We start from the raw sequence: 16,479 nt of genomic DNA, 5'->3' as shown, positions 1-16,479 counted from the left end.
CACCAGTGGGTCCATTCATTCCTACTTGCTCGTTCTCATGAATAAATATTTTAAAATATCGTCCAATCAAAGTAATCGTAATAGTAATGGAACTCTTCTGTTTTTAAAGGTAGCGCTAACTTAACTTTGCTATCACAGCAATTGTATACCGAAATTGGTCTGAAAGCGTCTTTTTGATTGGACAAATTTGCTTAGGGTTTTCCTTGATTGGCCAATCAAATTGCCTCATTAATTATTCATGAGAACGAGCGAGTAGGAATGAATGGACCCACGGGTGATGGAGAGAGGAACGAAGCGTAATCAACCGTGGGTTTCCAACGATGCTGTGATATACTTTATGAATTTCATGGCTATATTTAGATATTTCAGATACTAAGTGGCTTAGATCCATCAAACTTATGAAGTTGATGCATCTTGGCTTCTCAGGGTGTGTCAGCTAAAAGGTAGGTCACTGTGACCTACTTTTGCTCTCTTTTTTTGCAAATCTATACATCTTTCAAACTAAAAACCCAAGGATCATCAAACCTTCACTTAACTCACTCTTTGTCTTTTATTTCAACAGAGCTGAAAAAGTTAAAAAGCTATTTTGTTGATATTGGTTTTAAGAACCATTCTCCAACAATGGCATGAAATGTAATTGCATTAAAAATCGGACAAAATACAATGCGATCCCCTTGTCCTAATTGTTTGCATAGTAAATTCGGTATTTAGCACCCCAACCGTCTCTATGTCCCTTGAAAAAATTCATGTAGAAGAGAAATCTGTACTACCCAGATATGCACGTAGGTTAAGTAACTTCATTTTGTAATTATTTTGATTGCCTAATCTAATAGTGTACTGTATGATATCCCCTTCACACACTATCATGTGATAGGTCTCTAAAACCTTGTTAATTGATGAATCTTGGTTAGTGGGAATTTTTGCCTGTTCTACAATGTATCAGAAGAGCGATTCTAGGTCCATGGGCCTCTTGTTACTTAAGAATATGTAAGGGGGAAACTTTAAAGTTTTCTCAAGAACCACTATTCTTTGATTTGTTTAAGTCTCTCAAACGATGTTTGGAAACTTGGGTTTTTCCCCCGCTTCATTTTCTTCTTTCTCGCACATAAAAATGCCCGTGGCTGGTTGATGAATGTACCAATAGTGTTTGTTATCAGATTGAAGGAGTTTAAGTACATTTGGAGGGGCGGGGGTGTCAAATCGTGATGGTGGGTATAGAACTCTATGGGGAAATTTAATTCCAGATACCACCAGATATGACTTAATTAAGAAATATCATAGAATTTTTAGCAACGATAAGGGAATGATGGCAAATACAAACTTGTATAGAGGTCAGCTAACTCCAGTGACTTTGGTTACAATGACTGGTATAACTTCAGAACCTGGACTGAGAGAGATATGAAATGTTCAACACGAGGCTTAGAAATGGATTATTATGATAAAATGACTCCAGTGATCTTGATTATAAAAACGGATCTAACCTGCAATTAAAGAGACATGGGATCTTCAACAATGATGATTGGAATACGAGGCCTACAAACTGATATCAAGGTCAAATGACTCCAATGACCTTGATCATAAGAACTTGCATATCTACAGAACCTGTAGTAACAGACATATGGGATCTTCAACAATGGTGATTGGAAAGTGAACCCTACAAACTATTATGAAGGTCAAGTAATTCCAGTGACCTTGACGTCATACAAACTTTGATAACTATAGAACTTTGATTGATAGAGGCGTGGAATCTTCCACTATGATGATTGGATGGAAGAGCCTATTATAAGCAACGTCCAATGTTTGGTAGAAACAGTCACACAGCTGTACAAATACAAGTTCTAAAGCACTAATACGGGGGAGCGACTAATTGGTAACGTTCTTCTCGTCGTAGAGTGTGGAATCTGCGACGTTCATGAGTCGCAGATTATATACCGAGCCATGGATATTGTCTGGTATTCGACCCCGTTGTTAAAAACATCGTAGATTTTAAATCCAACTCGTCTCTTTCTGCTTGCACCAACGTGTTCGGGATACTGGAAGAGAGGGGCGGGTGATTAAGCTTGACATGGACGATCTAGCAAGGACAAAGTTTACACTGTTGAGGACTGTAAGGACAGCAATGCATATTTGTCGAAAAATCTACTTTGCCCGAATATGCTTTAATTCGTGATCATTTATCACTTTCTAGGTACTTCTTAAAAATTCCGGACAGGGGAGAGTTAGGTTTGGTTTTAGACTGTTTAAAGTCCCCCTCGAGAATTTTTCACTCACAAGGAGACGTCACATTTGCCGGTGAAGGCTGCAAGATATAGGCCTATGCTCGGTGCTTACAGTCTTTGAGCAGGGATTGATCTTTATCCACACCTGAAGGACCTCCCAATTTAACCGCCTGGAGGGAGATAGGCAATAACGCAAAACAAAATGTTTTCTTAATTGAATTATTTCTAGTGTGGTATCGCAATGACAATCTGTTGTATAAGTTTAAATTGAATGAAGTTTTAAAAATTCTCTGGTTTTTTGTTGAACGGGAGATGAGTGTCGCAAATATTGCAAAATAAAAAAAAAAATGCATGAACCCGCGTTATGCAAAGTTTTCGATTTTTTCTCCCGTTTCACAAACCAAAGAAAGACGATTTATTATATATTATCCCCCTCCCCTTCAAAGAAGAGGGGCCAGGGGCGGATCCAGGAATTGCGGTTACGGGGGCGCCACTTTATGAGGCAGTGGTTCCACGGTGAAGCCCTAGTGGGGGTCCAGGGGGCGAAGCCCCCGGAAGGTCCTGGGTTTTACAGATTTTATGGGGCTTGAAATATTTCTCCTATTAGTCATTTGTACTATTTTCTATCATTTTAATAAGGTGAAATTAATAAAATGACCCACATTTTAAGGGGTTTTTTTGGGTAAAAATTAAGTTCTTCCAATAAAGTATTTCAAGAAATCAAAAGATTTTGTCGAAAAAAATATTGCTTCTTTTATCGTTTAGTACATTTTCCGAAACAAGATACCGCGATTTACCTTAAATTTGAAAATTTTAGTGGTGGGGGGGGGGGGGGGGGGGGGCGCACCGGCTGCGCCCCCTTTAAATCCGCCACTGGGGGCATATTGCTTTGCACCTGTCAGTCGGTAGACCACACCTTGTCCGCTCAATATCTTGAGAACCATTCGCTTTATCGTAATGATATTTGATATAAGAGTTGGTTACAAGTAGAAGAGGACCCCTATTGATTTTCAGGTCAAAAGGTCAATCTACTCTGGACATACGAAGATGCTGTCCGCTCAATATCTTGAGAAACCTTTCCTTGACAGACATTAACCTTGTTACACTGATACATTGTGAGGAGTAGATGACCTCTATTGATTTTGAGGTCACATGGTCAAGGGTCAAACTAAACATAGGAATATACTGACCACTCAAATGTTTAGAGAACCCTTTGCTCGACAGACATCAAACTTGATATACTGGTACATTTTCAGATGACCCCTATTGATTTTGAAGTCACATGGTCGAAGGTCAAAGTGGACATGGGAATATACTGTCTGCTCAATATCTTGAGAACCCTTTGCTCCACGGACATTAAACTTGGTACACTGGTACATTTTCAGGAGTAGATGGCCCCTATTGAATTTGATGTCACTTGGTCAAAGGTCAAACTAAAAATAGGAATATACTCTCCATTTAATATCTTGAGAACCATTTGCTCTACAGGCATCAAACTAGGTACACTGGTATATTTTCAGGAGTAGATGACCCCTATAAATTTTGAGGTCACATGGTCAAAGGTCAAACTGGGCTTAGGAATATACTGCCCATTTAATGTTTAGAGAACCCTTTGCTCAACAACAAACTTGGTACACTGCTTCATCATAAGGAGATGACCGCTATTGATTTTGAGGTCAATGGTCCAAGTGGACATATCTTGAAAACTCTTTGCTTGACAGACACCAAACTTAGTACACTGGTACATCTTAAGGAGTATATGACCCCTATTGATTTTGAGGTCACATGCTCAAAGGTCAAACTGGACATAGGAATATACTGTCTATTCAATATCTTAAGAACCCTTTGCTTGACAGACATCAAACTTGGTAGACTGGTACATTATAAAGAATAGATAGCCTTATAAAATTTGGGTTCATATGGTCAAAGGTCAGTGTTTAAACTAGACATAGTAATATTGTATCTCCTATATTTTAAGAATCATATGCTTGATTGACACCAGCATATATGTTTTACAAACATTTCTTGTTTATCTGGATTTTTAATAAATATTAATTATACTTTCAAGCATATAAAATATAGATATCATTGATATGCCAGTAATTTAAATGTGACAGTTGAAAATCCTCGACTCGATGCCGCGAAATAGGTCGTGCAGTTCATGAAATGCATACAAACAAAACTGAAAACCGGATCTAGCTAGATTATAACAAATTGTGTCGTATAGATGCAAATGACAAGTAATGGATTTCAGAATATACTCAGTGAATGTAAATGTGAATAAATGACCACCTTTTTGATCGTAAAAAAAATTTGTTCAACACTAAATAACGGTTTGACATATTAAACATTCTGAAAAGAAAAATATAATGCAGCTGTGGTTTAGGCAAGTCCAATAATATTCAAATAAAAATTTCAATAAATTGTTTAATTTGATATAACTTTATTCCATTCTCGGGGTTTTTCCTTTTCATGACACTATACATGTACTATACACAATCAAACTATTTGAAAATATACTGCAGTAACAGTGCACTTAACAATGAGATGATAAAAAACAATTTATCTAAACAATTTTAGTATAATTAAATGCTGATCTTTTAAACATATTGTTCATATAAAATGTGTTTCGTAGTATTATGTAATAAAACTGAATCTGATGATTAACATGCATGTATTGATGAGCTTAAAAAATGCAACACGTATGTACATTACAGTATTATTGATCAAAACATGATTTTTATAATTTCTATCTGACATCTGACCAACAGGATAAAATAAAATTTTGACTCCACCTTCGAAACCATTCATGGCTGCTGTGTTTAGTACAAACTTTGCTTGGTTATAAAATACACAGATTTTCTGAACATAACAGAGCCTGATGAAACATGATAAAGTATGAACTATCCGATATTTTTTATTTGTAATATGAACACTGGAATGATTTGCGGATGTACAAACTAGTGCTTAACAATGATGACAGAACACAAACATTTCCTTATCAGAGGTATTGTGAGTTGTGTAAGTTATATACAATGTATTACATGATGAACATAAACCAACAAACCTTTCAAAAGCACCACATATGAAGTAATACACAAATGAAATGTTCATGCCCAAAAACAAACTCTTGGGTTCATCAAATACAGATCAAGATGCTGACTGCCCTGTTTTGTTATGAACTGGTGAACCGCCTCTGTGCCGCTTGAAATGAGAGTTCCCGCCTCTTCTGTAAGTCGGACTGAGTACTATTCTCTAGAGTCCCTGATAATTCATCACTTTGAGATGCTGCCTCCATTTGGGAATTTGTCTGCCGACTTAAATATTTTCTACAAATTTGAAGAAAAAATATCCTAGATAATCAAATGAACTAGAAACCCAAAATTCCCTGGATTCAACATCCAGGAGGTAGTGGTGAACGACACCCTCTACCAACTAAAAAAATGCTTCATCATAACTGAAGATTTTTGTTCTCGGCAATAAATGAAAGTTCATGATAAAAGTTCAGTTATTAATGTTATATGATATACATCCAGAAAATTTTCAAAGTGTGTGCGTGTTCGGTACTTTTTCCATCCAAAAAGGAAGAATGAAGGGCCCAAACTGGCAAAAATCACCATTTTCTTTGGTTACAAATGTTCTAGATCCACCACTTTACATGCATTGACAAGTAGGAAGAAAATCAGAGCAGATGCTATATTTAGAACCTGCATTACCCTGTGCTTTTAAAAATTATTTGTGACGGGTTCTACAAAGATTTTCCTGATATTAAGATCTTCCTGGTATGGTATAATTCATGGCTTTAAAAATAAGAAATTAAGAAGATAGGCATCACCTTGGTACACAAAATGCTTGTGTACAGGGATTGCTAACCCTCCCTTGACAACAACACATTCTGGATGTATTAGTGCATTCTCATTTGTATGATGAGTGATGGATACTGTTTCAGCATGTGATTGGCCCATTGCTTTGATATGGGGGATTTGATATTTGTGTTGTAAAAAATGAATGCAAATTAATTATAAGGAAGGCAGAGTTATGATTAAATTGTGACAGGGACTTCAACCTCTCCATCTCCCCAAACTCAAGGTCAGCATTTCATATTAAGGGCAAATACGATGTTTCTTAATAATAACAATAATAATAATATATATATATAATTTTTTTGTGATATTTCATGTATAAATCACTTGCATTCTATCTCATTTCTACAAAAAATCTTTGGGTATATTGTCGTGTTTGTTTTTGAGTTAGCATATTTTGATAGTTCCTGGTTGTTGCAAGTAAAATTGTAAAGTCAACTCTTGTGTATTACAGCGAGTTGTATGAATATAATTTACTGTAGCAAAGAGGGAGAGAAAAATCCTGGAACAATCTGGTATTGAACTTGGGACCCTCACATTACTAATTTGGTGATCTCACCACTGAGCTACCCAGACTGCTATATGAAGTATATTAATATTACTACAATATGAAATTTAAATCCATTTCAAAAATCACACAAGAACTCTTTACATTGAGGAGATGAAAAAATAAGTTTAGAGAAAATTACAGAAACGTCACATACATGTATATCCGAAGCAAGTCATCCCATACACATGATTTGAAATATGTAGATGCATGTATCATTAACTTGTATATTTGACATTTTGCTGACCAAAAAAAAAAAAATCTGATGAAATGCAGTTTTAAAATTGCACTTCTGAGGTCGAACCCTGCTTATGCCATGGCCGCATCAAACCCAAGACGTTAATATATGTAGTGACTGCTCCTTTGTCAAACGCTTGGCATAAATTTAAAAGTGAGAATGATGGGTTTTTCGGATATGACCTTCCCGTGTCACGGCAAGCGTTGACACATTAAAGAACCCTCACTCCTACGTCTCGAGCGGTAAGTATCAGCAGGTCTAAATTTGTGGTACTTCACCTACAGCTGATGACGTCTCAATATGAGTGAAAAAATCTCTACGGGATGAAAACAAGCAAACAATCAATATTTCATTGAAAGGTTTCACTACACTCACTTTCTAGCATTCTGTAACATCTGTTCTTTTCTACTCTGTAGCATGGTCTCCCTCTCTGTGGTAGACTTTGAAAATCTTCCTCCCGTTCTGAAATGAGTTTCATCACTGAAAAAAAAGTTTGTATTTAAAAGCATTAACTTCCAATAAGACTCCCCTAATACTTTATCAACAAGTGAATGAAATGTTTGAAAATCTGATTGGGTTGAACACAATTTTTAATCTCCCACAATATAACTGGATGTTACATTTATATTAACTTTGGATCTTCCTGCCGATCAAGAAGTCATTTTACCATATACATGTATATACGTTCTATGGTCAGTTCATTTAGTGTTGATATATCAGTAGATATAAAAAATGAAGTGGTTTTTGTTGTCAGTAGATATAAAGAATGAAGTGGTTTTTGTTGTCATTATTAGATATAAAGAATGATGTGGTTTTTGTTGTCATTATTAGATATAAAGAATGATGTGGTTTTTGTTGCCATTATTAGATATAAAGAATGAAGTGGTTTTTGTTGTCATTATTAGATATAAAGAATGATGAGGTTTTTGTTGTCATTATTAGATATAAAGAATGAAGTGGTTTTTGTTGTCATTATTAGATATAAAGAATGAAGTGGTTTTTGTTGTCAGTAGATATAAAGAATGAAGTGGTTTTTGTTGTCATTATTAGATATAAAGAATGAAGTGGTTTTCGTTGTCATTATTAGATATAAAGAATGAAGTGGTTTTTGTTGTCATTATTAGATATAAAGAATGAAGTGGTTTTTGTTGTCATTATTAGATATAAAGAATGATAAAGCTTTTGTTGTCATTATTAGATATAAAGAATGATGTGGTTTTTGTTGTCATTATTAGATATAAAGAATGAAATGGTTTTTTGTTGTCATTATTAGATATAAAGAATGATGTGGTTTTTGTTGTCATTATTAGATATAAAGAATGAAGTGGTTTTCGTTGTCATTATTAGATATAAAGAATGAAGTGGTTTTTGTTGTCATTATTAGATATAAAGAATGATGTGGTTTTTGTTGTCAATTTTAGGGGTTGCAAATTGTATGATTTGCAGGATGCACTTCGTGAATGATTTAATTTTCCTACAATGCTCATCGTCAGAAACCCATGATTGTTTACGCTTCATTCCTCTCTTCATCACCCGTGGGTCCATTCATTCCTACTCGCTTGTTCTCATGAATAATTAATGAGGCAATTTGATTGGGCACTCATAGTACACCCTGAGCAAATTTGTCCAATCAACAAGACGCTTTCAGTCCAATTTCAGTATACAATTGTTGTCATAGCAAAGTTAAGTTAATGCTACCTTTAAAAACAGAAGAGTTCCGTTACTATAATGATTACTTTGATTGGACGATATTTTTAAATATTTATTTATTTGAGCAAGTAGGAATGAATGGACCCACTGGTGATGGAGAGAGGAACGAAGCATAATCAACCATGGGTTTCCGAAGATGTACAATGCTAAGATTGCACCATAATAATCCATCATATTACCAGGAATGGCAACAAAACCACACTTCATTATTCAAAAATACGGGGCTTAATCATTCCATATACAATGGGGAAGTTCTTCAAGGTCAATTAGTGTTGGAATTGATAAATCCAGTTGGTTTACTTCATACATTGACATGAATAAGTAACATAAAACTGTTTGATAAAAGAGAATATGATATATTATCTAAATGCTTAAAGATTTAGAAACATGATGCACTATACACAATGATTAGAGGATTCTACAAAATTGTTTTCCCTAAAGTATGTTAATTAATTCTCAATTTAACTCTTTCTCAAAAAGCACAGGACCAATTTTAACCAAACCTGGCATAAAGTATCCTTTCTATTTATAAAACATTGTCAGAGTTCAATCATTGTTTGCCATAACACTATATGTTTTAGAAGTGAATTCTCCAGTATATTATTTTAGTACAAATAGACTAAATTTTGTGGTAATAAGTACTCTGTATAAGCATTTTACAGAATTCTGGATTATATCTGGGGATTAATAAATGGCCTACTTTAAGTTATCACTTTAAATAAAGGCGGTTTCATAGGAAAATTTTGTGGTAAATTAAGGGGTTTAGCAATATTAATTAAAACATTTACATTCTATAACAATTTTGGGGTGGGGGTTATCCATGTCCTTAACATAAGCCAAAATACAAGTTTTTGTGATTTGTATGAGTGCAGAGTTATCTTACCTTGGCTTTGTTTCCATTAGGAATGGAACATTGTCGTCCATTATACTGCTAACCTCCTCGGTCCCCTCACTGGTCCTGGCCAGCTGTAGGGCTCCACTGGATGGTTGTGAAGTACTGGGTTGTGCATCATTGTCATCACTACCTTCCTCAGAGTCTGTCAGGGCAGCCATTGTAGCTAAACCAGGCTGAAGGATAATAATACACTTTTGTATCTCAATCAATTAGGGGCCAATTTATATTGTCAAAACATTTTTGCCTTATTAAGCATACACGTATTCTGTGTGTGGCTTGGAGAAGACTTGACATACTAATTTTAACATTCCTTCAATATTTTTTGTTTTACTTTTAAAGGACAAGACATACTTTTTTTTATGACATATCTAGCATGAATACAAGCTTTGGCTTTGCTTTAGAAAAGGATCTGTCTTTCTTTGAGGATTTTAACCTAGGACTTTATTAAAATGAATTGATCTGCTGAGTAAAGTAAAGTTACATAAAAACTGACCATGTGAGAGAGTTGATAAAATGGCACAATTAAGAGTCGTCCCTGTTGTGGCACTGGTTTAATAATGTTATTTAAGAAGTTAATACAAATTTATTTATTTACATAATTTCACCTAAAAACTCCTCTCTCTCTCTAACTCAAACAAAACTACTGGGGAAAGGGCTAGGCCGCCAGGGTTTGGGGGTAATTTATGGAGTGGAGTTGTGGAGTCATGGAGTGGAGTATCTGTGCTTCATAACTTTTCTATCGGAGTATCCCCATACAGGCCACTCTTTATTTTAGAGTAATGTAACTCAACACCCTCATCCAGTACAAATAAGTGTGCTGGAATTTGATTCAATTTGTTTGTTCTACTTTAGAGTGGCACACACATCTGTCAAAGCCCCTTGGCCTTCATCCTCTTAGGTGGGAGGAAAATTTTCCTGTCACAAGTGCCAAGAATGAGGTCCAATTTATGACCTGCAATGTCAGATTTTAACACTGTGCACTGCTTGGCAATGGCATGTCCTATTCATGTGTTTTTTATTAATACAGCTGAGGATTTTTTTATGAATTATAGAATGATATAACATATCAATATTATTGATCAATGGACAGGAGTAAATCTAGTATTTTATTGGGTAGCACAAAACAGATTAAAATGGAAGGGTTTTAGCCTCTCTCCACAGCAGTTTAAGAGGGGTAAGACATTACATGAATTTTTTTTTTCAATTCATCTTATTAGTTTGGCTAGTTATGCTGCATAATTATCATGGCCATAATTCAAGTGCAATGAGGAACCGGAGTCGGTTATCTTATCTTGTATTGATAGAGGGCGCCACAGGCAAATCCGGCCCTGAACAAACAAAAATGATAAATGCTGAGAAGATGGGTTAACAGCCATTCTCAAATGCGATTTCGGAAAACACAAACACTACCGTTTACTTACGATGGCATCCAGTTGTGGTCATATGACAATACCTGAACTTAGGAAAGAGTTAGAAAAGTTTGGAGCAAAGAAATCGGGAAGAACGTGGGAACTTGTAGGAAGGTAAATAAACATTCAATGTTTTTATGTTCATCCAAGTAAAATATGATTAACGCGGTAAATAATTATCAATGGTGTTTAGATATTATCTAAATATATATTTATATTATAACAACGTATTATGGAACTAGGTGTTATCAGAAAGGAATTCTTGTAAAAATTTTCCAGATTTACCGAGCTAAGCTAAACTTGAATTTCCTCGGCAATTCCAACATCGTTGCTATATTGCTTCATGTTTGCAGCAAAATAGAAACACATTTTTATATTGAATAAAACGGTACAGTGTTATAATCATTTGATCATTGCCACTATGTTTTACATTATAATGATCACCTGATAAGTGTTATTTGATTACAGACTTAATTGAAGCATATAGAAGAAATGAACATTGTGCAAGGACACTCTTCTGGACCTTTATTTATTATGACGTCACCCGATCCGCAACTCTACAGGGACCTTCATTGTGATAAGAGCTTTCCAAATTAAAAGGAATGACAAATTCATTGACGAAATGAAGAGAAGATTGAATGAATTTTATGAAAGATATTTTAAGTCTGTTGGTAAATGTACATGGAATAAATGTTTAAAAAATTAAATAAAGGTTTATTCTTTAATTACATCAATTTTTAATGGTGAATTATGCATAAGATGACACTATGCAATTCTTAAAATTGCACAACATGAAACACACATAATTTTAGAGGAAAGCTTTGTTTCAGAGCTATTCATAGGTTCTGTCAGTATTTTGAAAGTTTTGGCAAGTCCAATAATTCTTTCAATGTGCACACGTTTGCTGGATATCTTTCTGTCCTCTATCACAGTACAATGTAGCACAGGACATTCTGCTTTTCGTTTTTAAAAATATTTTTGCGCAGTAAGGGTTATACATACTAAAATATGTTTTAGAACTTGTAGTATAATTTATCAAAGAGTAGCAAATAATATAACTACAAACATCTGCATCATTATGAACTTAATATATATATATACATAAGGATCACATTTGTTTATTGATTTAACTGAAACCTGTAAAATTTGTAAACAATGTTCTAAGTAGACATCAATGTCAAAACACAGAATCCCATGCTAGCAGGTATGCATAAATTATCAACAGGGTGGATACTTTTGGACATATTTTGTGATTATATAGTAGTTATGAAATTGATCACTGTTCTTTATCTTCACTTTTTCATTATGGTGTTAAGAGATAATGGGTAGTAATAAATGACCAGTAATTCCAAGTGTCAGTGGGGATTCTACATGTGACAGTGTTTGTAACCTTATCAGATTATTTTGCATGTGTAGTAAATTGTGGATCCCATTAGTGGTTTTTCTCTCAGTAAATGTGATATAATTACTACACAAAATACTATATATCAACATTACTTTGTACATGTATATTATAAACAAAAATTCAAGATAAGCAATAGTTATCATGTTGAGTTTCAGTCAAATAGTCGTCTGATATAAAATGTGCTCTGCAAACAACAGCACAAGTTGACGGAGTTCAGCTTTGAAAAAGAGTTTAACCACGTTTAATTGCGCAAATCCAGACTTTTCTTAACGAGTCTGATGGAAATACATGACCACCCCTATTACAACAATACGGCACACAACAGCAAGTTCCGAGCATGTTTCAAAAGGATTTGTTTGACAGCAGATTGTTTACGTTTTTCTTCGATCAGTAACTACAGATAAAGCGCGAGGGTATTCCGATTCAAGGCTGAGTTTGTCTGTGGCGCCCTCTAATGAAAAGATAACCGGAGCCGGTTCCTCATTATTCTATGCAAATAGTCAAATTACGCTAATGTTATATTAATCTTTCTTTTTTTTTAAAGTAAAATCCGTCAGGGTCTTTCAAATCACCAGAATCTTTGCCTTCACCTAGAACAACTGCCTGTATAAATCTGCATAATCACTACACTTGTCCAGGTTATGTCACTGATTATGTAATACACGCACTCAGTAATCAAATTTCAAACAAAAGGTTACTGATTAAGAGTTGCAAAATCATGGACAGTTTCTTCCTTCAGTAATGCATGTTCTTAAATTTATTTTATTTGTAAGCATTTCTATCAAAGTCCTGCGTTGTGTTTGTAAATGTATATTTTATATATGATAAACATGAAGTTTATTCATTGATTCCACTCCACGACTCCACTCCACTCCATAAATTACCCCAAGCTGGCAGCTAGCACCTTGCACTTTACAGAGAGATATAGCTTTATGACAAAAAACTCAGACTTTCAAATCATATACTTTAAATCAAAACTGTACAATCTTTCTTTTTTTTTAAAGAAAATATCTTAATTTACCTCTTAGGTAAACCTCTGTCTTGACCTATTGTTTAATACATGTACTTACCGGAGGCACCTGAATCTTTGGTAAACCTCTGTCTTTGACCTATTGTATAGTACATGTACTTACCAGAGGCACCTGAATCTTTGGTAAACCTCTGACCTATTGTTTAATACTTACCGGAGGCACCTGAACTCTGCCCTCTAGAACGTTTTCAATGGTGAAATCCACAGATCTTGTATTCCTTAAGTCTTCAGTGATAACACTCATAGGTATGTGAGGGAAAACAGACTGTACCTGCCGTGCCTGTAAAACAGAAAAGTAGAGGTCTACATTATGTTCCAACTCCAAGACCTGCCTTGGTCACTGATCTCCATCATCTTTGTAAATTTGATGTCTTTTTGTGAATGAACTTGCTAAAGATACAGAAAACCATCAGATGTTAATGACATTGCTGCTCTTCCCAGCTCTAAATATCGGAAACATTCATGGACAGGCTGATACTCCCATTTTTAGGTTTGCGCTCCGTCCGTCAGTCCAATTTTCCGCACTTTTTATTCTGTTCTTGCAGATATCTATTTCATATTTGGCACGTTGCTTTGGCACAGCAAGTTACAGATCAAGTTTGAATATCATCTCAGTCTGTTGATTTTTCATTAAGTTATGGCCCTTGGACTTAGAAAAATAGCATGAATTATCAGTTTTCAAGACTTTGTTTGTTGTGCTTGCAGATATTCATTTGATATTTGGTACATTGCTTTGCCATAACAAATTACAGATCAAGGCTGAATTTGGTCCCGGTCCAAATTTTTCACTTAGTTATGGCCCTTGGACTAAAAAAATAGAATGAATTATCAGTTTTCTGGACATTTTTTGCTTGTGTTTGCAGATATTCCTTTTATATTTGGTACATTGCTTTGCCATAACAAGTTCCAGATCAAGTTTGAATTTCGTCTCAATCCGTTGATTTTTCATTAAGTTATGGCCCTTGGACTTAGAAAAATAGCATGAATTATCAGTTTTCAAGACTTTGTTTGTTGTGCTTGCAGATATTCATTTGATATTTGGTACATTGCTTTGCCATAACAAATTACAGATCAAGGCTGAATTTGGTCCCGGTCCAAATTTTTCACTTAGTTATGGCCCTTGGACTAAAAAAATAGCATGAATTATCAGTTTTCTGGACATTTTTTGCTTGTGTTTGCAGATATTCCTTTTATATTTGGTACATTGCTTTGCCATAACAAGTTCCAGATCAAGTTTGAATTTCGTCTCAATCCGTTGATTTTTCATTAAGTTATGGCCCTTGGACTTAGAAAAATAGCATGAATTGTTAGTTTACATCCAAGTTTCTTGCCTCTGTAGATAAGAGTACTACACTCATTAAAACTTTTAGCATAGTAATACAAAAATATAGCTAAATTATTCATGATCACTTACATGTCACAGTTTATTGACTTGGTTAAAGACCTAAACTTAATAATATTTTTTTTTTTTTTTTCTACAATTAATTTTGGTTTTCAAGGGGGGTCCACTCTCAAAATGCATTATTTTTGTTCCTTTATTTAGCAAAATTTTCTGGTTCTGACCCCCCTCTGGATCTGCCAATGAATGGAGAGCAGACTATAATTATTATCAAAACATTATTTATACCTATTGTCCTAAGCCTAATTATGTATGCAAACCAGGAACATAACCTTGGATTTTAGTTCATTAGAGGCATCAATCTCCAATAGCAGGGAACGCTCAGAAATGACAGTCTGGCAAGAGTAAATATATCAAAAATAAGCTTGCTATTCACTAATGAACTTTCATATAATGATCTTAAATATCATCTCTAGATACGAAAGGTCGTGTTACAGTGTAGGTGGTGTAATGATAGACATATACTTTAAAATGATCCATCATTGATTCTATATATTATATACTCAAATTGCCTGTCCCTTAACCATTATGTGACCTGTGCCATCAATGTCACAAGTCATTATGCCCCAACCATCATAAAAGCCTTAAAGGGACAATTATTACCCACTTATTCAGGAGGTTTAATTATGGAAAAGCTATATCTCTAGGTATCATAGGTACAGACTGGTATTCTCTAAGACTGTCCTCTAACAAAGTAATATCATAACAATATTAGTACCTGCAAAATGCATAACCATTGTCACTCCTGAGTTTTGTAGTACTGTAAAGTTTTTGGGAGGTGTAATATTTATTACTACATTGAAAGAAAATTAAGAATTAAAAAGAAAAATGGGTCATAGTGCTTATCATTGAGATATATATAGTGTGTTAAACTTGGCCTTTTTGTATTTAAAATTTACTATAAACTGGATTTGTGTCTGTGGAAAGCTAATATAGGATGTTTTTCATACACCATGATTTGTAGAACTTGGCTTCAGGTAGTATTAACAATCATCAGGGTGTAACACACTTTCTTTGCATCATGAAAACAGAAATCATGTACTCTCTATGTAATATTTCCATTTGGCATAAGATGTATGTGTACCATGTGTACCACGTTTGATGGTCCTAGCCCCAACAGTTTGGCCTGTATCCTATTACTATGACCTTGACTTTTGACCTTGAGAAACAATAGGAATCCTCCACTTGGCATAAGGTGTATGTGTACCAAGTTTGGTGGTTCTAACCCTAACAGTTTGGTCTGTATTCTGCCTCCAAGGTTTTCCTACTAATTGCTACCGTGACTTTCACCTTTGACCTTGAAAAACAATAGGCATCTTCCTCTCATCATGGTGATCAAATGTACCAAGCTGTAAAATCCTGGAGCTTACTTTTGGTCTGTATCCTGCCCACAAGGTCTTCCTACCAAGTGATAATAAGACCTTGACCTTAAAAAACCAAAAGGTTTCCTCTACTTGGCATGTCTAGTATGTGTACCGAGTTTGACAGTCCAGACAGACAGACGGACGACGCCATACCATGATATATCCCGTCTTCAACAGGCTTATAAAACGTTCAATGTTAATTATGGAGACGGGAATGTGTTTATTAGTACAGTTAATTATGGAGACTGGAATGTTTATTGATATAGTTAATTATGGAGACTGGAATGTTCTTAATGATAGTTTGCAATGCCTCTGTTAAAGATGAGATTTTTTTCCCCCACTGTACAAAAAAAAGTATATACACCAGATGAATAAATTACAGAAAAAGTACATTTGAATT

The 16,479-nt window shown here is 34.8% G+C and overlaps 2 protein-coding genes across 4 annotated transcripts in view; one reads left to right on the top strand and one right to left on the bottom strand.

Moving 5' to 3' along the window:
* Positions 1 to 16,479, top strand: part of LOC125681927 (serine/arginine repetitive matrix protein 2-like) — a 46,365-nt gene that overhangs the window by 7,442 nt on the left and 22,444 nt on the right. Inside the window, exon 1 of one of the 3 annotated variants that reach the window (XM_048922229.2) lies at positions 5,913 to 6,308. The exons of the other annotated variants lie outside the window; for them this stretch is intronic. The gene's annotated coding sequence lies outside the window, so the exon portion shown is untranslated. Of the gene's footprint in view, positions 1 to 5,912; positions 6,309 to 16,479 lie in introns of those variants that run through there. 3 annotated transcript variants of the gene reach the window in all.
* Positions 4,646 to 16,479, bottom strand: part of LOC125681974 (E3 ubiquitin-protein ligase AMFR-like) — a 52,415-nt gene continuing 40,581 nt past the window's right edge. Inside the window, exons 10-13 of the mRNA XM_048922330.2 lie at positions 13,471 to 13,596; positions 9,461 to 9,645; positions 7,243 to 7,347; positions 4,646 to 5,548 (exon numbers count right to left, since the gene is read on the bottom strand). Of these exons, the coding sequence (XP_048778287.2) occupies positions 5,395 to 5,548; positions 7,243 to 7,347; positions 9,461 to 9,645; positions 13,471 to 13,596 (570 nt within the window). The 3' untranslated portion in view covers positions 4,646 to 5,394. The remainder of the gene's footprint in view (positions 5,549 to 7,242; positions 7,348 to 9,460; positions 9,646 to 13,470; positions 13,597 to 16,479) is intronic.

This window comes from Ostrea edulis, chromosome 1 (genome assembly GCF_947568905.1).
Source record: "Ostrea edulis chromosome 1, xbOstEdul1.1, whole genome shotgun sequence".
Lineage (NCBI taxonomy): Eukaryota > Metazoa > Mollusca > Bivalvia > Ostreida > Ostreidae > Ostrea > Ostrea edulis.
Note: the sequence above shows the minus strand (reverse complement) of the source record. Positions and strands in the feature narration are given on the sequence as shown.